Genomic DNA, 25,365 nt, shown 5'->3' on the forward strand with positions numbered 1-25,365 from the left:
AAGTTTACTCAGAAATAAGGTTACCTTAGTGGGGAGCAACCCTTTATAAAAGGGGTCTTATTCAGAGCCCCTTTGTGGGAAGAGCTATTCCATCTTTGGAGAATTTCCCCATGGTTATGAATAATTTGAAGGTGGATTGAAGAAGGGGCAAAAGAACAACAGGGGAAATGTTCCCGGGTGTCCAGAATGCTAGCGAACAAACAGGATTCAGAATTTCTTTTAGCCAAGTATCTGTTTGTCCCTGTACTTTTCCTCTACCTATCTTCTGTCCAACATTTTTTTTTGCCTCCCTCCCTCCTCCCTCCTCTCCACCCCCCACCCCCTCATCAAGGAAGGAATTGGCCAGCTCCACCCCACCAGCCCCCCATGGCTCCACCCCCAACTCGGCAGGGCAAGAGTTAACAGCTGCACCTGTTGAGGTATACCTGCTGTCTCCAGCACCTGTACCCACAGCCAATCAGCGCCAGCACTGTCGGGAACCTACCTGTCAGCAAAATCCCGACACTCAAACCTCAACATAAATCAAACACTTCCCTGGGCAGGGAATGTCTGTGTCCGGAGAGAATTAGAGCGGAGCGGTCAGCAGAAGCCTTGGAGCCTGGGAGCCTGGGAGCCAGGGAGCCTGGGAGCCCGGGAGCAGGAAGATGTCGAATGAACTTGAGTGAGTAAACATCAGCGGATGCCTGTAGCTCGCATAGCAGAGGCTGGATGGGATTTCCAGCAGAGGGAAGAACGGGGAGGCCGGCGCCAGGATTCACAGAGCAATTTGTAAGGGTAAATGAATGGGCTGACGGTCTCGCTTTGGCGTGTCAAGGCAAGCCCCGTCTCAGGCTAGTGCTGAGTGTTTCCCTGGGAAAATAGTTTTTTTCCCTTTCTCTCCCTGCTGAGCAGTTTCGAGCCAGGTACAGAAACATGGGACTGAAACTATGAGGGCTTTGGCACCACTTTCTGATCCTCTCTGAAGGGGCTGTGGAAATCAGACTGTCCCAGTCCTGTTTAGGCTTACTATTGTCTTGTCAAAGGGAACTTCTCTGAGGTGGTTCTAAGAGCTGTCTTAAATAGAGAGTTGGGTTTCTTTAAAGAGACTTGTTGGGCTGGAGCAGTCCCAGGTAGGGAGAATGCAGTGTGGTGGTTAAATAGATGCCCTTTGTGGTCAGTTTGATCCAGGTTCAAGTCCAGCTCTGGCCCTCGTGGGCTGTGTGATTGTGGATACCGTGCAATATACCTGAGCTTTATTTTCTACGTCCAGAAAATGGGCACAAGAATGTTTTGTAGGAATTCTTGAAAGAGTTAAAGGCTGTAAAATGCTTAGCAGAGAGTCAAGGTCTGAAGATGCTTTCAATAAAATGTGGTTGATTTTATTCAGAGGCAGTTCTAAGGCTGAGGAACCTGAGATGTGGTTTTCAGTGAGGTCATCTCTGTTGCCTGGCAGGTTACAGGTGCCTTCCCGCCCACATCTGGGATTCAGAAATCCCACTGGTGGATGCCAACCTTTACTGTCTGCTTAGAGTTCAGATCTCAGAGAAGGTGGATGGAGGCTGGGATTCTGGGCTGCTTTAGCCTGGTTCCGAGAATTGACTGAGTCAGGCTTCTAAAATAGATTCTCTCTTCCTGCCACCTTCGGGTGTTTGGGCAGAGACAAGGGTTGAATAACTTTTGTCTTAACTACCTCTCAGTAGATTGTTTTATGAACTTGAACATTAAGGCCAAGCAGCTAATGGGTCCTGACTGTAAAGATGGTTCTGGTGATGCTCTCCAGGTCTTGGGTGTTCCTGTGTTGGTCAGCTCTGTCCATCACATGATCACTATGGTTCACATGCATCGGATTTCTCTTGAATCAATTCCCTGGAGTTGACAACACGTTGAGCATTGGACCACAATGAGAGTAAGGGCAAGGGCCTTCCAACAATGGGGTTTGAGTCTCAGTTCTACCACTCATTAGTGGTGTGTCCTTAGGCAAATCACTTCACTGCTCTAAATCCAATTGCCTGCCCTGTAAAATACAGCAACCATAGAACCTAACTTATGGAGCGGTTGGGGAATTCAACAACTTGAGATAAACTATTGTCTCAGAGGCTGGTAAGAAGTAAGCTAATAATACCATAGCTGCTTCATATAGAAATAACAAATGAAAATGTCTGAGCGTCTTGCTTTCTATTTTTCCATACTTCGAAAACAACATCTCTCTCTCTCTCTCTCTCTCTCTCTCTCTCTCTCACACACACACACACACACACTCACAATCTGAGTCTCTATTCCACATAATTCTGCTGATTAGCAGTCCAGAGCTGCACTGCTAGACAAAATAGGAAGATTTCCTATTTTGTCCTTAAAGATTTGGGTTTGCAGTGGGATTTCCAAATCCTTGAGACCTCTTTTTGGTGTGGGATTGGGGGCGGGGGACAAGTGCCTGCCAGTAATTGACCATCTGAGATTACAATGACAGAGCCTCAGAGCCTGGCAGCCCAATTCTCCCCACAACTTCTCTGGGGGGGGGGGGTAAGGGAAATGATGTAAAGTGTAAGGCCAGTAGTATTAAAGTGTTGCTGCTGAATTCCTTGACAAAGAAACAGTGCTAAGTTTAAAGGACATACTTTTGGGGACCAAGAGGGTAGGGCACTTGGCTTGCATGCAATCTTGTTCCAGGTATGTTTCCCCAAACCCCTCCAGGAGTGACCACTGAGCACAGAGCCAGGATTAAGCCCTGAGCATTGTCGGGTGCCCCTACTTCTCCCCCAAAATGACAGTCTTTTGAGTCCCTAAAGAATAGCCAATTCTTGCCAGCACGGAGGGAAAGGCCGGACTGGCATCTTGACTAAATTCTAGAGGAGACGAATCCCTGTCCTCAGTTTCCCCAACTTGTCCAATAAGGACTAGAAACACCCACCTGGCAAGGGAAACCATGAGCACCCATATGTGGGCCACAGATCCAGTGAAGGAGCCCCATAAACACAGCACCCTGTGATGGACCTCCGCTGGGAGGCCGGGCTGCCCAGGCCCAGAGGAGCACAGAGGCCAAAGCAAAGCAGCGCCCAGCGGCTGGCAGGTGGAGCTCACAGCCTTTCATGTGGTGAGGCCCAGCGCCTGGCTGGGAGTGTCCACCAGCCTGGAGGCCTCTGCCTGGCACCTCAAGGGCCTCCAGCCCTGGCTTTCCATTGTCTCCGGGGTAGGGCCACTCGCAAGGGATCTTGGGTCGGCTAAGCCTGGCTTGTCTTAAGCTCTGTGTGTCCAAAGCACCTTCTGCTCTTGTCCTGCCCCTAGAATAGAAACGATGAGCACTTAGTAGGAGGTCGGTCAAAAGTCAGGAAGAGAGCGTGAAGCGAGTAAGGCGCGCCAGGAGACCCCCTCTGCAGCCCCGCGCTCTCGGCAAGCTTCCACCCCAAGCCAAAATCCTCTCCCACCCCCAAGTGGCGGGGAGGGCTGGGGGGAGGACCAGAAACCCCGCAGTCAGCGTGCGCCGACCTCCGCGCTGCTGCATCTGATCTCCCGGAGCGCCGGGCTCCAGACGGCCTGGAGCGCTGAAAGAGTTAACCAGGAACGCCTCCCCGCTGTGGTTTTGTGGTCGAAACCATGATTGCCAGGAGCAAATTTTTGTCGTGCACAAGGTGTGTTATTAAAAGTCGGAGTTACGCTGTTGGTGAATGAAAAGTTAAAAGCCCTCATTAAGCGTGGGCTGTAAAACAGGCGGACTGGGCCGAGAGGCCGCGACTACCCTAACGGCGGCGGCGGTGGGTGCACGACGCTCCCTGAGGCTCCGGGCGCCCTGCGGGCAGCCCGCGCCCTCTGGCTGCGCGGCTGGTGCCTGGAGCCAAGCTTGTCTCCCAAACAGAGACAGGAGGGAGGCTGGGCCGCAGCGTCTGCAGCACGCTAGCTGCGAAGCTCGTCCTCGGCTCAAACCAAAATAACAGCCAAGCGTTTATGGAGGGCGCGCGCCGCAGCAGACGCTGGGTGCAGTGCCCGGTGAATGCATCAGCTCCTTAACTCTCCCCTGAGCCCCGAGGCGTGCGAGTCCAAACGCAGTTTTGCCGAGAGGGTTCCGAGCTCACTCTAGAGTCCGGATCTTAATGGGATTTTAACCATTAAGTTCTTCACTGGAAGTCCTCCCCCCCCCCCACCCCCCCCACCCCCCATGGCACTATTTTCTGTCTGCTCACATATCATAGGGATTATTTTTGGAGAAATAACGTTTTTCCCCCCAACTCAGTGTGTAGAATGTTTTCCTGTCACGCGACCTCCCTGGATTCAATCCCGGCATCCCATATGGTCCCCGAGTACTGCCAGGAGAAACTCCTGAGCACAAAGCTTGGAGTAGCCTCTGAGCATGGTCGGATATGGCCCCCAAAGCATAAATAAAAATGATGATCTCAAATTATGCTTCCGGAACCAGCACCCTCATCTGGGAAATTGTTAGAAATGCAAATTTTCAGCTCCACTCTATGCTTCCATTGGTCTCCACAGACCTAGCTGCTAGTTTCTGAGTCAACTGAGTTCTGGTGCTGGATAGTTTGGGTGACTTTTGGATGAGCTTCCTGACCTCTTAAGTGTCCATTTCTTCCGTGTAAAATGGTGATAGCAACAACAACCTCACAAAATAACTGTTATTGTACCCTTGGTAAATGGTGAACAAATCATTGAGTGAGGGGAAGGACATATTACTCTGGACTTTTTTCATGGATTTTTACTCCTTTAGAAACTTAATTGAATGAAAGAGAAGAGAGACAGAAGAATTTGGGGAAAGAGACAGAGAGAAAGCGAGAGAGAATAGAGGGAAGAATTTTTCAAAGGAGAGAAAGTGAGTTTCTGTTATCATCATAAAATTGTACATAATTAATTTAAATGCTACTGAAACATTGGTTGGAACCTGACTGCCTTCATTTTGCCCACCTGGATTCAGAGAGGAAGTTGGCAGCATTTGCCCTTCTTATCTGGGAATTCCCTCTGCTCTGGGAATCTCCAAGTGTCTTCTACTAGAAAGCAATGTCCCATATACAGGGGTAGGGATAGACTGACTTATCATATATTTTTCTGGGATCTACCTCACAAAGTGAATAATAATAATGATAAAAATATATTCTGGCACAGTGTTGATCATTATTAACAGTCATATCTCAGAAAGTTGTTGTAAAGATTAAATGACTGAAATTGTTTGCCACTAACTGGCAGCTGGTAGGCTGTCCATGAAGAGCAGTTATTCTGTGAGGTTAGTGCTTGCACCTTCCCCCATTCGACAGGTAAGAAAACTGAGGCACACCGCTAGTAAGCACGGAGCTTAAGCACGGAAGCCAAGTCTGGGGTTCACCCCATAACCATACTAACTCACATTACCTCATAAAAACTGAATTATCATAGAGACACACCTCAGGCACCACCAAATCCACTGTTGAAGCCCCCAACAGTGGAGCCCCTTAGCATGTGAAAAGGCACATTTCACAACCTATGCTTCCAGAAAACCAGATGGGCCACTGGCAAGCAGAAGAGCCCTGGAGCTTACTGTTCTGCCCAGGGAACACCTTGCATGGGACTGACTAAAAAAATGAGTCCTGGGTGAGCAGTTGTGGCAGGGCCTCCCTCTGGGTAATTAGCGTGATTGATCACCGTTGATGAGGCTGGGTGGCTCACAACAGGGCTTGGCAAGTATTTGGGTGTATCTATCTGAGTGTCAACACCCAGCACAGGCAGCCCCTGGAACTCTAGTTAGGCTGGAGGGCAGGGGGCCCCAGATCACTGGATCTATCCTGTACCAGGCACCTCCTTTGGTGGGGCTGACGCTAACCCCCTGAAAGGCTTTCTTCCACCTTCTACAGAATTGAGTAAGAGGACTGACTTTTTCATCTCTGAATTACTGAGATGCCTTAGAGATAGGGCCGTGATTGAAGGGAGTTCTGGATGGGAAGCTGGGAGACTAGAGTCTCAATCCTTCTTTATACTGTATATCCTTAGGCAAGTCACACCTCCCCAGCACAGAATGTCTAAGATCTCTTTGACCCCAAACTGTAAGGATTCTAACAGTGGTGAGAGGCCAAGCCTCACTGAATGGCTGAATGACTGACACTAACTTAATCTCATTGGCACTTGTTAGTGACTCAACCAGAAAGCAGTGAGCATTTAGAGTCCAAAAGGACTTGTTGGGGTGAAACTATACTAGCCTCATTCTAGGCTTCCACTGTCTTGGTGCTCAGAATGATGCATGATGAAGTCAGGAGACTAAGAGTCTGACTGGGCATGGAGCAGCTGGCACCACACCTCCCCGTGGGCCCAGAGTGAACAGCTGGGGAAAGGCTGGCAGTCTGCACATCCCCTCAGGCTGGGGACAGGAGGCCTCCGGAAGTGAGGCCTATTAGACAGGCTTCCCCAATTCTTCTCTCTTGATCTTATATCTCACTGTCTCCCAATGAAGGAGAAGCCAGGATACAGAGGCTCAAAGGCAGCAATCTTGTGAAGGAAGGTTCTCCGTGCTGGAAGCCAGAGTCCTCTGTTCTAGGCTGGCTGTCAATGGACATCCCAGCTGGCTAGCCTTAGACAAGCATGTCGCCCTTTCTGTAGCTCAGTTTTTCCTGCTTTCAAATGGGGAGAGTCATACCTTCCTTTCCTATCTTACAGGGGCGTTGTAGGATCAGAGGTGATGACAAATGATGAGAAGCACGTTGAAAAATACAATACTCTATGCAAATAGAAGGGATTATCAAATCTCAGTCTTGAGTTTCCTCCTCCGTGGGCTGGTCTTCCTTGAAACAAGGCAGCATATGCAAAGAACCTGGCTCACACCTGGCACACAGTAGGCGGACACTCTGGGAGCTGGCCCAGGTTCATGACTTCCATCCTGCCTCTCCTGTCATCTGGAAGTTCTGAAATTGCCCTCACCCATCTTCATGCTACTTCTTCCTTCCACCCTTCTCCATCAACACCCAGTCACTTCTCAGGGTTCAGGAAGGTCAGAGGTCCCCCTCCTGCTCTTCTTTCAGAGTTTTCTTACTTCTCTGGTATTAACTGTTCCTTTGTTTTTGTGGTCATATCTGTCTTTTTTTGTCACTAAAATGCAACCTCCATGACCACAGGGATGATCTTGTTGTGCTATTTACCGAGGACAAGGCCTGGCATAAAGTAGTAACTTGGTGATGACTGGTTGGTTAGATGGATGGATGCCCCCAGAACTATTGGTTGGTTTTCTGCCCCACCCCCACCCTTTCTTCTACATCCCTCGTTAGAAATGAATAGTTTGTTGGAAAGTCAATAGCTATGAAGTTAATTCCTCAGCCAGATCCCAGGAGACTTCACTTTGTAACCCTTGGCCAGTTCCCTGAAACAAGTCCCTAACATCTCTGTCGTCTATTTCCTGCTCTGTAGAGATAATAACACATCGCGTATGTTGGAAGGCTCTGAAAGATAATGAATGTGAAAGTCAAGGCAAGGGGTTATTACACTGTCTCTTTTTTGTTTTTGACACAGAACCTGGTTCACAGACAGGAGGCTTGGGGAAGGTGTTAATTTAAGAACCTCAGGCTGAGTCTCCCCTTTACTCTCATTTGGGGGTTCTGGGATGATGATGGTGATGATGGCTGTTATTTACTGAGTGATTATTCTCTGGCAGGCTCTAGGCTAAGCACATTTCTTATTTAATGCACTTAATTCTCCTAACAACCCATGAGATAGCTTCACACTAAAGTAGACAGCCCTGGTGACTCCATCACATGGCTGTGTTCACAGCACTTATCACTAACTAAAATTAACTCATTTACCACTTGTTTATGTTCTGTCTTCCCCAATTAGACTCCGAGTTCCATGGGAGCAGAGCCTTATCTGTTTTAGTTTTTGGCTGATTCCCCACTGCCTAGAAGAGTCCCTGAATGATGCAGAAGACACTGTAGAGATCCATCTAACAGATGAGGACAGTCTCAGAGGGGCTAAGTGTCTGATCCTTAAATACAGTCCTTGAATCCATGGGGCTGTGACCCTTGCTGCTACTTCCTCCCACAGCATTGCATGTTCTTTTACATTCTGCTCTGGTGAAGACAGAAGGTAAAGAAGACTGTCAGGGGCAAGTCTTCTTTCACCTTCTTCCCCATTCCTCTGTGGCCTTCTGATAGCGAAGGAGCTCTGTCTTAGACAGAGACACCAAAAGTGCATGGTGACCTGGGGGAAGGTAACTGCATTGGAAGGGAGTTGCCTGTTCCCTCCTTTCAGTCACCATTAATTGAGCCCACTCCTTCTTGGAATGCTTTATATAGCTTTCACTTACTGGGTCTTCAATCTTCAATTCCAAATCTTGAAGAGAGCAAGAAGCCAAAAGTCCTTGCAGGATTTGACAAATAAATCAATGCTGATCTTTTCTTCAGCAAAGACTTTCTTGAAGGCAAAGGCTTTATCTTGCGATGTGAAGCTGATAGATAGTATGCAAGAGCATGGGGCCAGGACAGTAGGGGTCCAACTCCTGGTGAGAACCCCTTTGAGTCATCTTCCTTTCTTTTAGGTTCCCCTGCCTTGTATGTAAGATTCATGTCTGTCTTATAGCAGAGAATATGTTTGGTATATTCCAGAGGAGAGGGATTTCCAGTGTAGGAAAGGAGACCTGTTTATATGGGACTTGAAGGTTCATTTGAGAGTCCAGCTGGCCCAGGTTACAATGAGCTTCTGCCACTTACTTTCTGAGTGATCTTGACCTGGTAATCTTGTTTGTTTGAGTCTCAACTTTCCTAATATTTTAGTGCTATTTTACAGAATAGATAAGCTGATGCTGAAAACCAGTTAGGATAGTGTTTGTCTCTGATAAACTTAAAAGCATGGTAGCAGCTGTATATCAGGGAATCAAACTGAGATCCCCATGAAAAGGAGCAAGACCCTGATAGCCAGAAAAACTCAAGGGAACAACAGGCATCGCATTTCTTTGGGGGGGGGGGGACTTTATTGCTTTTCCCCCTACCATTTACTTCTAAAGTTTTTGAAGTAACTGACAGATCATCAAAACTGATAATGATTACTCTCCCTGTCTGCAAATTGGACTCTAGGTCCAGCTCTGCTACCAAGTTGAAGAGTGACTGTATCTTACTTATTCCACTTTATAGAACCTTAATGTCTAACTCCAAACTGGTCCCAGAGTAAAAAAATGTATCAAGCACCCATGTAAACACTCAATGCTTACAATCCTACATGGTGGTGCTTTTTTTTTTTTATCAGATTCATTTTTGGGTTTGCACCACACTCAATGTTGCTCAGGGGTTATTCCTGGCTCTACACTCAGGAATTACTCCTGTTGGTGCTTGGGAACCATATGGGATGTTGGGATTGAACCCAAATCAGCCACATGCAAGGCAAACAACCTATTGAATGCATTATCACTTTGGCCCCAGGCTCATTTTTATAAATGAAATATGGAGCTAAGCATCAGAGATCCCAGCAGACCCACAAGTAAGTCATGACCAGCCTTTTCCTGTTTCTCTCCAGGCTCTCTTGGTTTGGAACTTGCCCTTAGACTGGGTGTCTAGGGACAGTGCAGCAGCCCCCTGGGCTTGTTCTGCATATTCCTCTAATGCCAGGCTCAAGAGGCAGCCAGGGGAACTGTCTTCTTACCTCTTCATCTCAGGGTTCTTGATTTACAGCAGCAGAAACTCAGGGTGTGCCTCCCTTTCCGTTCCCCTAAACAGGAAGGTTTCTGTCATTCCTCTTCCCTGTATGACAGTTCCCTCCCTTCTCTCAGGGCCCAGCACCCTACACTCTGGGACATGGTGGATGGGAGATGTGGCACCTGGATTAAACCTCCAGGAAAGTGGTACCCACCCTCTGCCTGGGTGGGACCTGGCTGCTGTTTCCAGACTCTGTCTGAGGATGTCCTACTGGAGCTGCAGGCAACGAAGGCCATTTACTGTCTGATTTGTGAGGGACCTCCTTGTTCACCAACTCACCAACTGCCTGAAATTTTATTTGCTTGTTTGCTTGTTTTTGTTTTGGGGCCACACCCAGTGGTGCTCAGAGCTTACTTCAGACTCTGCATTCAGGGATCACTTCTGACATCTTTGTGGGGTGCAGGAGGTTGAACACAGCGACATCTATGTGCAAATCTAGTGCCTCACTCACTTTTCTATCTCTCCAGCCCCATCTGTTTGAAATTTGACCACAAAAGCCTGTTTCTGCTACTGTAAGGATTGACCCCCTTGCATTATGGGAAAGCATGAAGTGCACAGGAAAACACTGGCGCTCTGGGGCTCAAAAAGCCTGGGTTTCTGCCATGTCTGGGAGTATCATGGACTCACTGGATGATCTTGGACATTATTTCTTTTTCCCATCTTCTTTAAGCGTCAGACTTTTTCATCTGTGAAGTGAAGCAGTGCCTTGTACTGCTCACGTAAGGAGTAGCATGAAAAACCAGAGAGCATTCCATGTTACAGTAAATGGCAGCTGGCATTATTCCTATGTCCTGAATATGAGTGAGTCCCTCAGGATCACCCAGATAGGTGGCATGAAAATAATAGGAGACCAGTCGTCTTTGCTTCCTACTTCGCCTCTGAGTTTCTCTTCTGTTTGTTTGTTTTTGTTGTTTTTTTTGGGGGGGGGGCATACTCAGCCCTGCTCAAGGATTACTCCTGATTCTGCACTCAGGAATCACTCCTGCTGGTACTCAAGGTCCCATATGGGATGTAGGGGATGAAACCATGTTCGACTTCATGGAAACGCCTTAGCTGCTGCACTCTCTCTCCAGCCCCTCTGAGAATCTCTTTTCTCAGACCAGCCATCCCATCTTTTTACCTACTTCCTATCTTCTACACACTCTCTGCTCTAAAATAAACACAGTCAGAACTTCCCCATCTCTGTGCCTTTTCTCATGATCAGGAACATGTTCCATCCCAGTGATTCCCAAAGTACAGTCTCCAAATTATCAGCATCAGCATTACCAGAGAACTTGTTAGAAATGCAAATTCCCAGCCACCTCAGACCTGAGTCAGAAACTCTGGGGGTGGGGCCCAAAAATCTGTGCTTTAACAGATCTTCTGGGACATTTAGATGCAACTAAAGTTGGAGAACATATTAAAGCAACATCCGACTTGAACCTGAGTTTTCCCTGGGCCACTCACTGTCAGGGATCTTGGGCAACAACCTTAGCTTTTCTGAGCTTTAATTTTCTCAACTATAAAATAGGAATAGTGCCTACCGTAGTGAGCTATTGTAAAAATTAATGAAAAATGCCTGAAAATTGTGTAATACTATGGTCATTAAAGATTAACTGTTACTTTTATCTTATTTTAATTTTTATCTTATTTTGGGTGGTCACACCTGACAGTACTCAGGGCTTACTTCTGGCTTCATGCTCAGGGATCACTCCTAGCAGGACTGGGGCGGGCGGTGCATATGGAGTGCTAGGGACTGAACCCTGGTCAGCTGAGTGCAAGGCAAGTGCCCTACTCTTTTCTATCTCTCCAGTCCCCCGCTTTCATGGTCTTTTTTCTGCATGATGCCCCATTCCTATTCCTATTCCACTTCCTCTTTCCCATTTCTGAGTGATAAAACTTTAGTAGTGAGTGTTGCCAACTAAAACAATTTCCTTCTCTAAAAATCCATTCTGATCTCCTTTCTTTGGGTCCACGAGACATGGCTGTTGGATCAAATACCTTGGTTTATCAGCATAGTGCCCAAGTTCTGCCTTATACTTGCTCCTGGCTTCTGAGCCACTGCTTGGGTCCTCTGTAAAGAACTTGGTATGCAGTGTCATTACCAGATATGGGTTCTGCCTGTGGGCCTCCCAGCTCTGTCCCTCCATGGTCTCCCTCCCACTTGACGTGATCCCCATCTTTCCTTGCCTTTCATCGTCTGGGTGAGAACTTCCTGAACTTACGTGCTGGAAGTTTTATTCTTTGCATCATTCCCCCTCATTGTTAGATTCACCTTCATGAAAGAATTTATTGAATTCTCTGATGCCTTGGAAATTTAGGATTATAGTCTGCAAGTCATAGACAAAGAGGCAGAGGCCCCAGTGTCTACATGAGAGGTACAGAGCATCCACAGGGCAGTATTTTGTATTAAACCAAAGCAGTTAGTTCCAGAGTTGAGGTGGTTTCCACTGCCCAATGCTGTCCAATAGTGGGAAAAGAAGCAATTTCAAATTTTTATTTTTAAATTTTATTGATTCACCGGCTGGAGCGATAGCACAGCGGGTAGGGCGTTCGCCTTATAAGCGGCCAACATGGCCGACCGGAGTTCGATTCCTCCGCCCCTCTCGGAGAGCCCGGCAAGCTACCGAGAGTATCCGATATGCCAGACACAGTAACAACAAAGTCTCCAATGGAGACGTTACTGGGCCCGCTCGAGCAAATCGACGATCAACGGGAGGGCCTTTACCTTTACCTTTACCATTGATTCACCGTGAGATATAGTTACAAGCTTTCATGTTGAGTTACAATCACACAATGGTCGAACACCCATCCCTCCACCAGTGCACATTCCCCACCACCAGTATCCCCAGTATACCCCCACCTTTTCCACCCTCCCACTGCCTCCATGGCAGACAATATGCGATTTCAAATTTTCTAGGCTGGTAATTTTCTGAATTCTTGGGAATTCGTCTTAGGTTTCCCATGTATAGAGCTTTCTCTTGGACAGTCTAAGTTAGATTTTCTTTATTTGCTTTCCAGTTTTAGGTCTGTGAGGCTGCTAAAGAATGAACCTGTCAACTTTCAGAAGTTTCCTTATACTAATGAGGATGAGGCCTGGAAGACCTACTTGGAAAACCCTTTGACAGCTGCCACAAAGGCCATGATGAGAGTCAACGGGGATGATGACAGCGTTGCAGCCCTGAGCTTCCTCTATGATTACTACATGGTATATTCCCCACTTCAGGACATGGTCCCCTTTGAAAGAATGTATCTCTGCTTTCAGATCTCATGATTCAACAGCCCACCATGATCACCTTCAGTCCATCATCATGTACTTTCACACTTCTGGGCCTTTACACTTGCCCCTCGCTAAACTAGACTCTCAGCCTTGAGTATCAAGGTATTCTCTCATTCATTTAATGAGAGTAGGGCAAGGCTTTTCTGGGTCTCCTTTGCCTCCTCTGGGCACCATCAGCTTTCACCATCACCATCCTTGACTCTGCCCTTAGAGTTTCTCTATTTGTGCATTTCCCTATGAGACCAAACTTCTAAAGGGCAAGAACAATGTCACCATCAATTTCACTATGTCATTACTGTGTCATGAAGTACCCCATACTGACTGCCACACATTGCTCAATGTGAACTGATTGAAGGGGGCTTTGGCCTTTGGCCAAGCTCATGCCACAACAGTTCCCTCACCTGTCATCTTCTTTCCATTCCAATCCTTTTGGTCATCCTATCCTGCTGTTGTCGCCTATCTATTACAATCCCATCTCCTGGACCACATCTGCTGCCCCTGCCCCAGCCCCTTACTTCAGGCTTCTTTCCAAAGCCCACCAACTACATGATCTTTCCAAGTCCTGAGTGTCTAGTCTTCCCACCTTTCTGTCACTGTTTGCACTGCAATAGTGTTTCTCTAATTATTGTCAGAGCTTGGCCTTGACTATCAACTTTGGAGAACAGGATTTAGAGCCTCCCATGTCTGTTAAATGAGTGGGTTTAAACCAGTCATCACAGATGGTGCCTGGGCAACTATTGATAATGGAGTACAGCCAACATTCGCACTGAATATTTTCTAGCCCAGTACATCAGGCGGTCCCTACCCTCCTGCCTCAATTGTCACACGAAAGCAATATCTCTGGCTATCTGTGGCTCAGATAATATGGATATAGAGTCCAGGAGACTTTCTCATATTTAAAAATGGGGGAGGGAAATATGAAGAGTCTATTGTTAACATAATTGACTTAAATTCCCTTTATGAGCAAGCCCTCAAATTTACAAGTTCAACAAGCATTTTATCTATTCCAAGGAGGAAGGCCAACTCCTTGTATAAATTCAGAGGTCAAGTGAGGGAAGTGGTGCCATAGGAGAAGATTCTCCTCTTCCACCCAGTTCACTCTGGCTTTGGTTCTCATCCTGGCATGGTTGACCCTCTCTAGAAGAGATAGTGTTTGGCTCAAGCCAATGGTAAACAAATTTGAATTGGCTGCTTCAGCCTGGGAATATGGTAGGAGCCAGAACTTACAGCTTGAGGTTAAACCAAAAGATTAGATCCAACACCATCTCCTCTGGGTGAGAGGCTGTTCTCCTGGCCAGAATGGTAGGGCGGGGCTCTGAAGGTGACACCTGCGGTGGTTATAGTGAAATACACCCACTTGACTCTTCCCTTCCTTAACACTGTGGATTCAGAGCACCCTAGAGAGGGTTAGCATAGTTACATAGTTTAATGGAAAGAGCATCCAGTTGAGAGATTGAGACCTAGTCTGGCCACAAAGTGGCAATGTGTTTTTGGGAAATATAGTCCTAAAGATGCTTATTGTGCCTTCCTGAGTGCTGGGCACCTTGTCAGGCACCTTCCTGCATGCGTCCCCATGGGCTATGATGAAGAACCCAGGCACTGAGTTGGTGGGCTGGGTTGGAGACCCTGTCCTGGATTTTTTTTTAAAGGGGGAAGTAATTTAGACTCTCTAAATTGCAACAATATTGAAATCAAAATCATCTGCAGCAACATTTACATAGTGTTTTCCAGGGGCTGGTTTAAGTATTCACAATAATCCCTGGGGTTGTTATCACTATTATCAATCCCTCCTTTGCAGATGGGGACATTGAGGTCCAGGGAGGTTTAGGGATTTGCCCACGGTCACCCAGCCAAGAAGTGAGAGATCTAGTAATTAAACCCAAGAAATCTGGACTCAGGTCCTTAGTTCAAACCACTAAGACCACAGAGCCTTGGATTTCCATTTCCTTATCTCCACAACGGGAATAATGTTAGTAGACATTACAGAATGATACTGAGTTAGAGAACACAGGGAAGACCCTTTGTTAGGAGCTTTTGCCAAGAAGATACATTATAATAAAACAAAGCTCTCCTTAGTAATAAACATTTGTAGCTCAAACTAGGTGTTTAGACCCCCATTTGGTCTATGAAGATACAAAGTTTCAGAAAGATGATTTTTCTTTTTTGAAAAATAGAAAAGTTTATTGAAAAGTAGCAGGAAAAAAAAGGAGCTCCCCAAGTGGGAAGGTACTTAGTACAGGAATAAGTTCTCAGAAAGAAGATTTTTTTAATCAAAATTCCACAGCTCTATAACTAGAATTTAACCCAGACCTGTCTGACTCCAAATTTCACAATTCCTCATTGCTAATAATCTTGGGATTCTCCTTCGTACTCTTTCTTCACTTGGGTGCTGAGATTAAATAATGGCTAGAGCTCCTGCCAATTCAAAGACTGGTCATTTCTCTCAGGGACCCACATGGCTTATCCGGCTGGCCAAATCTGTGGGCAGGGACAAAAGCTCCTACCACCGCCAGCTCTGGCCCAAGAGCCACGCATGAAATCTTCCTTCTTCTCCCCAGGGCCCCAAGGAGAAGCGGATACTGTCCTCCAGCACAGGAGGCCGGAACGACCAAGGAAAGAGGTGAGCTGCCCTCTCCACCTCTCTGCCCTTTCTTCCTTTCCTCCTGTTCACCTTGAACCTCCCTAATCACTGGGCACAGGATACTTTTAGGGGTCAATGAAAGTATTTCAATATCTTTTTTTCTTTTTTGATGTTACCTATGACTGTATTAATTTAATTTTATTTTTTAATTGAATCACTGAGATAAACCCTTATAAACCCTTTCCTGATTAGGTTTCAGTCATATAGTGTTCCAATACCCATTCCTCCACTAGTGTACATTTCCCAGCACCAGGGTCCCCACGTTCCCTCCCATCACTCCCCATATTCTAATATCTTTTAAAAATCACAAGAAAAATCAGCATAATCTAGCTTAGATTATATTTGTTATAAGTTATTTTTTAATGTATTTTATGGAGTAGAGGTCCTCATATATCAACTAGAACCTTTAAAATCATCATCATCACACACACACACACACACACACACACACACACACACATCAGCTACATGCAGGATTGTTGTTTCCTGCAAATAAACCTCAAAATCACAGCAGTGGCAAAGCCCTGGAGGCAGCTTTCCTGTCCCAGCTCCAAAGCCCTCCTCCTTGGCTGCTCATAGGGACAGAGTCCTGGGCCTGAGGCTGTTCCACCTAGAACCCTGGCTACTTTCCCTAACTCCTTTGGGCCTCTGCCTAGTATTCACGCCTCTGGATGCTGATGTTTCTTCTCTTGTGAAAGCAGCCCTGGCCATGAACGTGACACACAAGTTCTTAAAGGACCATCTCGTCTTCCTCCATCTCCTCCTTTCCTGCCACTGGGTAGGGCCTGGGAGCTTTCTGAGATCCTCTCTGCCCTTGGAAAAATCCAAACCAAGGCAAGATTAAGACAAAATGCCAGCAGAAGCAGGCACTGACATGCTTGCAGCTCTCTTGAGCTTTCTCCAGGCTTTGGTATGGGACCTTTCTCAAAACTTTGCAGAAACCCTAGGTTTAATCCATGCACTATAGAGGTTCTCATGCTCCTCTCAGAATGACCATAAGCACTGCACAGCAGATAGCCTCCCCGAAAATTATATCAACTACTTGCAGACATACTCCCTTGGTCTCTATAATTTAGCTGTTTATATTTGACATTTGACCCTGGCTAAGACATATACATATTTTAAATGGTCAAGTACTGTCACGGGTAATGCGTCAACCCTGGGCCCGAGTTTGGTCATTGCTGACACCTTCCCTGCTCCTCCCTGTGGCACTTTGGCTGGCTGTGTTTCTTGCTCATGAACTGGAAGGCCCTGCCATGGCATGGGATGAAAGGTCAGCGTGTTGGTATGAAGATCAGAGAGGAGACCCACTGCCTCACCTCTCTCCAGGTACTACCACGGCATGGACTATGAGATGGACCTCTCCCCCCTTGAAAGTCCCACACATCTCATGAAATTCCTGACAGAGAACGTGTCAGCCACCCCAGAATACCCAGATGTGCTCAAGAAGAATAACTTGATGAGCTTGGAGGGGACTGTGCCCTCTCAGGGCAAGGTGGCCCCCCTCCCACCGGGTACCAGCAAGTTGGAAGCTGGCTCCGTGGACAGCTACCTTCTGCCCACCAGTGACATGTATGACAATGGCTCCCTCAACTCCTTGTTTGAGAGCATTCATGGAGTGCCGCCCACTCAGCGCTGGCAGCCAGACAGCACCTTCAAAGATGACGCACAGGAGGTGAGACCCGTCCCCCACAGCTCCCGCGCGTCTCTGGGTACGTGAGAGCGTGTGCAGGAGGAGAGAGGATGTGAAGAGGTCATGGCCTGGGGGATCTGTGAGAGAAAGGCCTAAACCAAGCAGGGCTGCCACATTGCAGCTGTGCAGGTCAGGCTGGGTGCAGTCTGGACCGTGGAGCCTGCAGCTAAGGCCAGAGCTGCCTGGGCATGGCCCTTCATTTTCTCTGAATTGTGTTTCTCTGCAGTCACTACTCTTCCCAGATATCCTGAAAGCATCTCCGGAACCCCCATGCCCAGAGGACTATCCCAGCCCCAAGAGGTAACTCAAGCCCTGTGGCCCCAGGGAGTGGTACAGAACTGATTAAGGACAGACACTGCCAGTGAACCTGGGGAGACAAAGTGGATAAACGGGGTGGTTTGGGACTCTTTTATAATAAGAGAAGGAAACTAGTTCTTTATTTACTTTTATTTATTATTTGGGGTCATATCTGGAGGTGCTCGGGGATTACTCCTAGTTCAGTGCTTGCAGGACTATGCAGTACTGGGTATTGAGCCTGAAGCTCCTGAAGGTAAAAAACCTGTGCTCAGCCCATTGAGTTCTCTCCCTGACCTTGAAAGGAGGGATTTTTGTATCCCCTCCCTGGGCTGTGATGGAGCTGTAGTACAGTGGGTAAGGCACTTGCCTTGCACACAGCCCACCTGGGTTCAATCCCCAGCACCCCATATGGTCACCCGAGCACCGCCAGGAGTAATTCCTGCATGAGAGCCAAGATTAAACCCTGAGCATTGCCAGATATGGCCCCAAAATAAAACGAAAGTGATTTTCAATCGTCCTCAGTCCCTCACCTACAGTGGCTTTGTCACCCTTTGAGGGTCACTCTGGTTTCTGTTATTCAGCATAATTGTGGTGCAACAAAGTCATTAAGCAGAAATCCCCAAAGCAGAGACCCAGAGAAGTTGAGTGATTTTCACCCAGCAAGGCTCTCTCTTGCTCCACCAAGATACTCCTGTTGGGGATCCCAGCTTCACTGTCCTCTCCCTCCTCCCTGCAGTGATTTTGAGTATACCTTGGGCTCCCCCAAAGCCATCCACATCAAATCTGGCGAGTCGCCCATGGCTTACCTCAACAAGGGCCAATTCTACCCCGTCACCCTGCGCACCCCAGCAGGCGGCAAAGGCCTTGCCTTATCCTCCAATAAAGTCAAGGTGCGTTGGGCCTGGAGCAGATGGGCAGGGGGGTGGAATGAGCAGGACTGCCCCACACGTCGGGGCCCCTGGGATGGGGTGCTGTTAGAAGCTTCCCATTGCTGGAACGGGGGTAAATGAGACTGAAGGGTAGCACTCTGGACCCAGAGTCTGGGAAAGGATTGGGACTGTGTAGGTGTCTCCGGAGGCTGGGGTCACAGTGGTCACTGTGCTTACAGAGTGTGGTGATGGTTGTCTTCGACAATGAGAAGGTCCCTATAGAGCAGCTGCGTTTCTGGAAGCATTGGCATTCCCGGCAACCCACTGCCAAGCAGCGGGTCATTGATGTGGGTAAGAATCTCCCTAAGTTTCTGTCCAGTTCTCCCTCTCTCTTCTCTCTTCCACACACACAGAGACACAGACACAGACACACACACACACACACACACACACACACACACACACACACACAGAGGCCTTCCTTGCTATAGGTTCTTCCTCCCCAGCTCCTGCCTCCAGGTCAGATACTGTGGTCTCTTTTCTATATTATTTTGGGCCCAAGGAACCCCAGTCATGTCAGATAAATAGGCCCCTGGATGCTGATTGCTTATCCCCTCAGATGCCAGGATGAGTGAGACAGATATCTGCGTAACCAGTGTAGACAGTTTGTGATTCAGAAGACAGAACTCTGTGCCAGGGCCTTTCCTCTTTGGGACCTGGAACCCTCGGGGTCTTTAAACAGTGGGGATGGGGATGGCCTTGGTGTGTGTTGTCTTCTCGAGCCCAGCCCTCAGACAGGTTGGCGTGTCCTTGGGGATGCAGGTCCTGGCTCTGTCATTTTCTTCCTGACTGTGATCCCCATTACTTCTGCTACCTGAGTGCCAGATACAGGGCACGGTACCTTTCTCTTTGAGTCTCAGTTTTTTCCATCATTGGTTGAACTGAGGTCAGCTCCCCTGCCTGTCCACAGTGCCTGGAGAACTTTACCAATAGGGGCATTAAGTGACTTCTCTAAGCAAAGTGATTCAGAGCATGGGTATAGGAGCTCAGTTCTTGCTCTGCCTTTTAATTAACTGTGTTTCTCTGGGAAATGACCAAACTTCTCTGAATGGGGGTAAATGAGACTTCTTCATTTCTTCATGTGTATGCTGAATACTTAGTGTCAGTGGGAGGACAAGCCATGGGTTTACTGTATTGTATAGTTTCAGTGCATGGTGATAATACTACCATTTATTCCACATTAATTTATTCTGTAGCACTGTAACACTGTCCTCCCATTGTTCATCGATTTGCTCGAGCGGGCCCAGTAATGTCTCCATCATGAGATTTGTTGTTACTGTGTTTGGCATATCAAATATATCACGGTTAGCTTACCAGGCTTTGCAGTGCAGGCAAGATACTCTCGGTAGCTTGCCAGGCTCTCCGAAGGGGCGGAGGAATCGAACCCAGGTCAGCCGGGCCAGTTGCATGCAAGGCAAACACCCTACCGCTATGCTATCACTCCAGCCCTATTAACATAGTTCAACATTTATTCCATATAATTTAATATTAGTTAAATAGCTCAATATCAGTAGTACTTTCATTACTGCCACAGTTACTGCTGTGGTTATTATGAGTGTTGCTTTAACTGGGAGAGGTTTTAAATACCCATCTCAATGAAGGTTGTAACTTCCACACCAGAAAGCTGAGAGCCCAGGCCTGGATCCCATATCTAGAGATTCCTTCTGGGTGTTGGGAAAATTTATAGCTCAGACTGGTCCCCAGACCCCGCGCCCCACCTTGCACCCCTCCCCCCTTCCCGCAATCAGGGCATAATAAGCAACTTTCTCTTTGGACTGAAGTGTGATTCTCTAAGAGGGTGCAACTCCCTGCCAAGAGTGAGGCCCTGCTCTAAATGTGTCCCCGCACAGTATTGTAGCTTCTTCCCTCCTGACTCTCCTGATCTGTGGTTTCAGCGGATTGCAAAGAGAACTTCAACACAGTACAGCACATCGAGGAGGTGGCCTACAACGCGCTGTCCTTCGTGTGGAATGTCCACGAGGAGGCCAAGGTCAGTGCTGGGGTATGGCTGGCATAGGGCTGGGCCACCTCAAGGTCCCCCAGCCTGAGAACAAGGCTTGTCTGCACTAGACCCAGGGCCTCTCCTTTGGTGATGTCCCCAGTGCCAGATACAGGGCACGGTACCGGGGAGAAGCAAACTCCAAAGCTGATGGCTGAACCCGCTCCCAGCTCTGACCCCAGACCAGTATCTCAGTCCTTCTGAACCTCACTTTTCTGGACTGTAAAACTGGGGTATAGCCTGGGGTCAGAGAGCTGAGCTCAATGGGATGTGGGAGACTCAAATTCCATGCCTGTCCTACGTAGTCCTCTAAGTATCCCGAGCAAACCCCAAGCACAGAAAAGTGAATAGACCCTGAACATTGCCTAGTGTTACCCCAACATCACAAAATAAAAAATTAGGGTAGAACCATAGCATCGATGTATAGGTTTTGTTTGTGGGGGGGCATACCTGGTGGTGTTCAAGGCCTATTCCTGGCAAGACTGAGGCAACCATATGGGATAGAACTGGATAGACAGCTGTATTGTCTCTCCAGCCTCCCAATTGATAGGCTCCTGTGAGGATCAGGTTAAAGGCTGAGCTCAGTTTGGCACATAGGTGCCAATGGCTATTCATTCCTGTTTCTGGGGGGGATCTTGAGCCTATGCCAGGCCCATGTGATGCCACAACAAGACATGCTTCGGAGTTTGATATTTGAAGGTTAAAATCCAACCACCTTGTGCCTGAGCCCCTAGAAAGGGAACAACTACCTGCTGCTGAGGGTTGTGGTGAAGATCACACGAGATTACGCATGTCTGAGAGACGGGCGCAGTGCCAGGCCTGTCAGGAAGGTTTGAGATCTGGAGCCTCTGGTGGCTTCTTTCAGACCAGTGACTAAGCCCGTTAAGACTCTAAACTGAGCCTCCAAGCCTTCATGCTCGAGGCCAGTCTTGAACTTCCACTTCTGGGTTTCTGTGTCTTGACTTTTCTGGCATTGTGAGAGGGGCTCTTGCGGAGCGTCTGGGTCAAGCTTGTCCTGTCAGAACAAGGTTGAGTCCATGTCTCAAGGGCATTTCCGGTCTAGCCAGGCTGGGCAGCTCGTTCCCATCTCCCTGCCCGCCTCTGGGGGTGGTCCAAGCTACCTGGTGAAAATAGAGGTGAAGGGGCCTGAAAATACAAAGGCGAGAAATTATTATTATTATTATTGAAACAGACGCCAGGGGCTGGAGGAGGAGCAGGGTCTGGGGGGCCTCCGGCTCAGGGAGGTGGGTAAGGAGTTTCGTGGGAAGGGAGAGGTGGGTTTCGGTTAGAATTTTCTCACAGTCACTTAAGCCCCCAGGCTTGGAACTTTCTCAGAAGTGAACTGGGTGGGGGCTGTGTTAAGGCTGAGCTGGCTGAGGGGGAGGTATGTCTGGCATGTGCCCAGGGGCTGGCCCCCACAGCCGCCAGGGGAAGAAGAGGGGGTGCTCAGGTACCATACCCCTCCCCCGCTGATCAGGTCAGGGTCATTCATTTCCAAGGGAAATGACACAAAGAACAGCTGGAGTGGGTGGAACCCTGGAAGGCCTGGAGGGGCTCAGCAGATTGACAGTGACCTAGGGAGCTTGGAAGAGATGGTCAGTGGAGACTCAGTCCAGTGCCACCAGCTGAGGCTCCAGCTGCCCCTCTCATCCCAGCCTTGCCAGGCCCCTGCAGTGCTCAGTGCCCTACACAGCCATGCAGCTTGATTCTGTTTTGCACATCAGGAAATAGAGGTTTCGTGAGGCTAAGGGTCTTACATGGTTAGCGAGTGGAAGGACCCAGCTCCCGCCTTAAGTCTGGTCTCTCCACCCCAGGCTTCTTCCACACACTGCACCCTGCCTGACTCCTTGTTGAACATTAGGAAGTCACATCCTTGTGCAGAGCCCTATTTCCTCAGCTGTAAAATGGGGGTGGCCCGTGCAGTGGAGACTGGTGGAGCTCTTGGTTGGGGGTAAAGAGGGATGGTGTCTCACCCTTGGTGGTCTCTAACCCTGGAGTTTGGATGAGTTGGGGATTTGGCGCTGCACTCCCTACCCCACTGATCTGCAGGGAAATGAGGCAGGGATTTGACCCCCTGTGGTCCTTCCTCCTTCCTGGGTCTTGTTCCAAAGAACTGCCCTCAGCGAGCCAGTGGCGGGACAAGACTGGGGTGTTAGGGGGAAGTTCTGTCACCCAGTGATGGAGAATCTGGGTCCCAACTGGGTCCCACCTAGCCCTGCCGCTTCACATGGCTGACTTCAGTGTGTCGTGAGTTAGGGGTGCCCCCGGGCTTGCAGCAGGAACAGTGAATGGGGTGCTGGGGAGAGCAAGGCCGGTGGCTGTTCAGCCTGTTTCTCCAGCTTCTCCTCCATCTGCAGGTGTTTATCGGTGTCAACTGCCTCAGCACAGACTTCTCCTCACAGAAGGGGGTGAAGGGCGTCCCCCTCAACCTACAGATTGATACCTATGACTGTGGCTCAGGCACCGAGCGCCTGGTGCACCGTGCCGTCTGCCAGATCAAGATCTTTTGTGACAAGGTGGCTGGGGTCAGGCCCTCTGCTGGTTCTTGGGAGGGGGAGGGCCTGCACCCCAGAACCCAACCCATGGGGGTCCCTTAGCCACTACCTGTTCCTTGCTCTCGCCAGCCTCTTTCCTCTTAGAGCTAGCCTCTCTGTGCTTTTCTGCCTTTCTCATCACTTATCTCTGATCAGCTCATTTTAGGGCTTATCAATCTCCATCTCTCATTTTTCTCCATGTCCATCCTTAACACCTTTTTCTTTCTCTGCTCTCCCTGATTCTGTCTCTTCTCTTCTCTCTTCTTCCCCTTACCACTCTTCCCCATCTTTCCATCTCAGTTGCTTTCTTAGTCTTTCTCTCCCTCTTGGCATATTCTGATCTAAGGGCTGGGTGGGCTGGACAGACCCTGCTCCCCTCCCATTCCCTGGTCCCCTTTGGAAATGAAGCACAAACTAATATGAAAAGCAGGCAGACCTTCCTAGAACCCGGGTTAACCCCTTTGCCTTCTCTCTTATAGGGAGCTGAGAGGAAGATGCGGGATGATGAGCGGAAGCAATTCCGGAGGAAGGTCAAGTGCCCAGATTCCAGCAGCAGTGGTTAGTGGGGATAGTCCAGGGACTAGACTGGGTGGCATAAAGGGGAGGAGATGAGGACAGAGGTGAAGGGCATGGACGGAGGTACTCGGGACACAAAGCCTCCCTGTTCCCAACAGGCATCAAGGGCTGCCTGCTGTCGGGCTTCAGGGGCAATGAGACCACCTACCTGCGGCCTGAAGCTGACCTAGAGACCCCACCTGTGTTGTTCATCCCCAATGTGCATTTCTCCAGCTTGCAGCGACCTGGAGGGGTGAGTGCTCTGGGATGAAGGAGGGTCTTGGCCTGTGGGTGGCACATTCCTTAGCACAAACCGACAGGGAGCAACCCAACCAATACAAGCAATTTAGATGCTTAGAGACCAGACACTTACATAACTGGATGGGGGAAAAAAAAAACGCTTATAAATCCCAGGGATTTTAAGGTACATGTAGTCATTCTCCAGTGCCTTTTCCCCAAAGAGTATTAATGAGAAAGTGAACTCAGAACTATGGAAATGTTCATCCTTGGAGCATACGCACGCACGCGCGCGCACACACACACACACACACACACACACACACACGCCCACATGCACACTCACACATGCCAGGTATCGGATATCTGAGCCCCAGATTTGATCACTGGGAGTACCCCACGTTGGTGCCAGGCTGCTGTGATGACTTTCCATGCATTATTACTCTAGTTCTCTCTCCTTCAGAAATGGAAAATATTCTCCTTGGTTTTGGGGTGGGCCTTGAGTCCCTGAGACCTCAACAAAGTCCACAGAAAGTGGCAAAGTCTAGATCTGGACCCAGCCACTGACTCCACAAACAATGTGCTCTGAGTTTCGAGCTGTTTCCGGAGCTCCTGAGAGGCACTTGGGCTTCAGGGACTTCGGGTCCCCCTTCTCACCAGCCTGGAGGGTAGAGACCTTTCCAGACAAGGTCATACATACCAGTGGCCTACACAGGACCCCGACATCTTTCTGCTGTCTGCTAGTGGCATTCATGCTGATCAGCTGGGGTGTTTCCTACCATAGTTCCCTGCATCCCCAGTCTAGGGGGACTGGCCCTTCACAGACAAGATGTCTAGGGGGCTGACTCGGAACAGGGCCAGTCTGGGAGTGGCACAGGCTCCCTGTATGTAAGGCATCAGTTTATGACACACACGTGATGCACGTGTATGGTGCACAGCAAAACCCCGCATCCTTCCTTCAGTCACCGCCCCCCCATGCTGTGGCCCCCATAGGTACTCTCTCCCCAGGTGAAGGTCCTATATGGAGATGAAACAGGGAACTGAGTCCCTGTGGCCAGGTTGACAGCTGATTTGTGGGTTTGGGGCACAGACAAGTGCATGCACATGTGACCCTGAGACAGGACCCCCGGCAAGTGAAGAACACAGAGCCTGGGTCAGAACCCCAACTCCGCGTCTAGCTAGATGTCTTCTATTTGGGGGGCACTCTGTCCACTCTGGCTCTCACTGACTCACCTCAAGGATGGATAGAGGATAAACGTAACAGTCCAGACTCCCAGGAGAGGCCCACGGTGGTGCCAGTTTCCCCTCCTGCTTCTGCCTTAGCGCTAACTACCCTGTCACCAGTCTTTGGGTGTGCTGGGGTGGAGGGGTCCTGGCAAACTCTGCCACCATTTCTAGAGCCCTTTGTTGTGCTTTCTAGCCCAGACTGGGCAGGGTGCTTCCTTTCACATCAGGATCTTAGCCCACTCCAGGTCCCACCCTGCTCAGCAGGGACTGAAAAGTTACTGAAGCAGCAATCCCCTCCCCCGCCCCAAAGCCTCCCCCTCCCAGGAACCTTGGGGTCTCCTCCTATCCCCCCACCCCCACCCCCGCATATGTGTGAT

General features: G+C 48.9%; 1 protein-coding gene across 1 annotated transcript in view; it reads left to right on the plus strand.

Annotated features, from left to right (window-relative positions):
- The first annotated feature begins 626 nt into the window (after positions 1-626).
- GRHL3 (grainyhead like transcription factor 3) overlaps positions 627-25,365 on the plus strand; it is a 33,986-nt gene continuing 9,247 nt past the window's right edge. The window contains exons 1-11 of the mRNA XM_056123596.1: positions 627-661; positions 12,618-12,804; positions 15,435-15,496; positions 16,847-17,192; positions 17,437-17,510; positions 18,244-18,397; positions 18,616-18,727; positions 20,332-20,426; positions 22,793-22,951; positions 23,449-23,527; positions 23,644-23,777. Coding sequence (XP_055979571.1) covers positions 645-661; positions 12,618-12,804; positions 15,435-15,496; positions 16,847-17,192; positions 17,437-17,510; positions 18,244-18,397; positions 18,616-18,727; positions 20,332-20,426; positions 22,793-22,951; positions 23,449-23,527; positions 23,644-23,777 — 1,419 coding nt within the window. The 5' untranslated portion in view covers positions 627-644. The remainder of the gene's footprint in view (positions 662-12,617; positions 12,805-15,434; positions 15,497-16,846; positions 17,193-17,436; positions 17,511-18,243; positions 18,398-18,615; positions 18,728-20,331; positions 20,427-22,792; positions 22,952-23,448; positions 23,528-23,643; positions 23,778-25,365) is intronic.

The sequence above is a fragment of the Sorex fumeus genome, unplaced genomic scaffold, assembly GCF_029834395.1.
Source record: "Sorex fumeus unplaced genomic scaffold, SorFum_2.1 ptg000047l, whole genome shotgun sequence".
Classification (NCBI taxonomy): Eukaryota; Metazoa; Chordata; class Mammalia; order Eulipotyphla; family Soricidae; genus Sorex; species Sorex fumeus.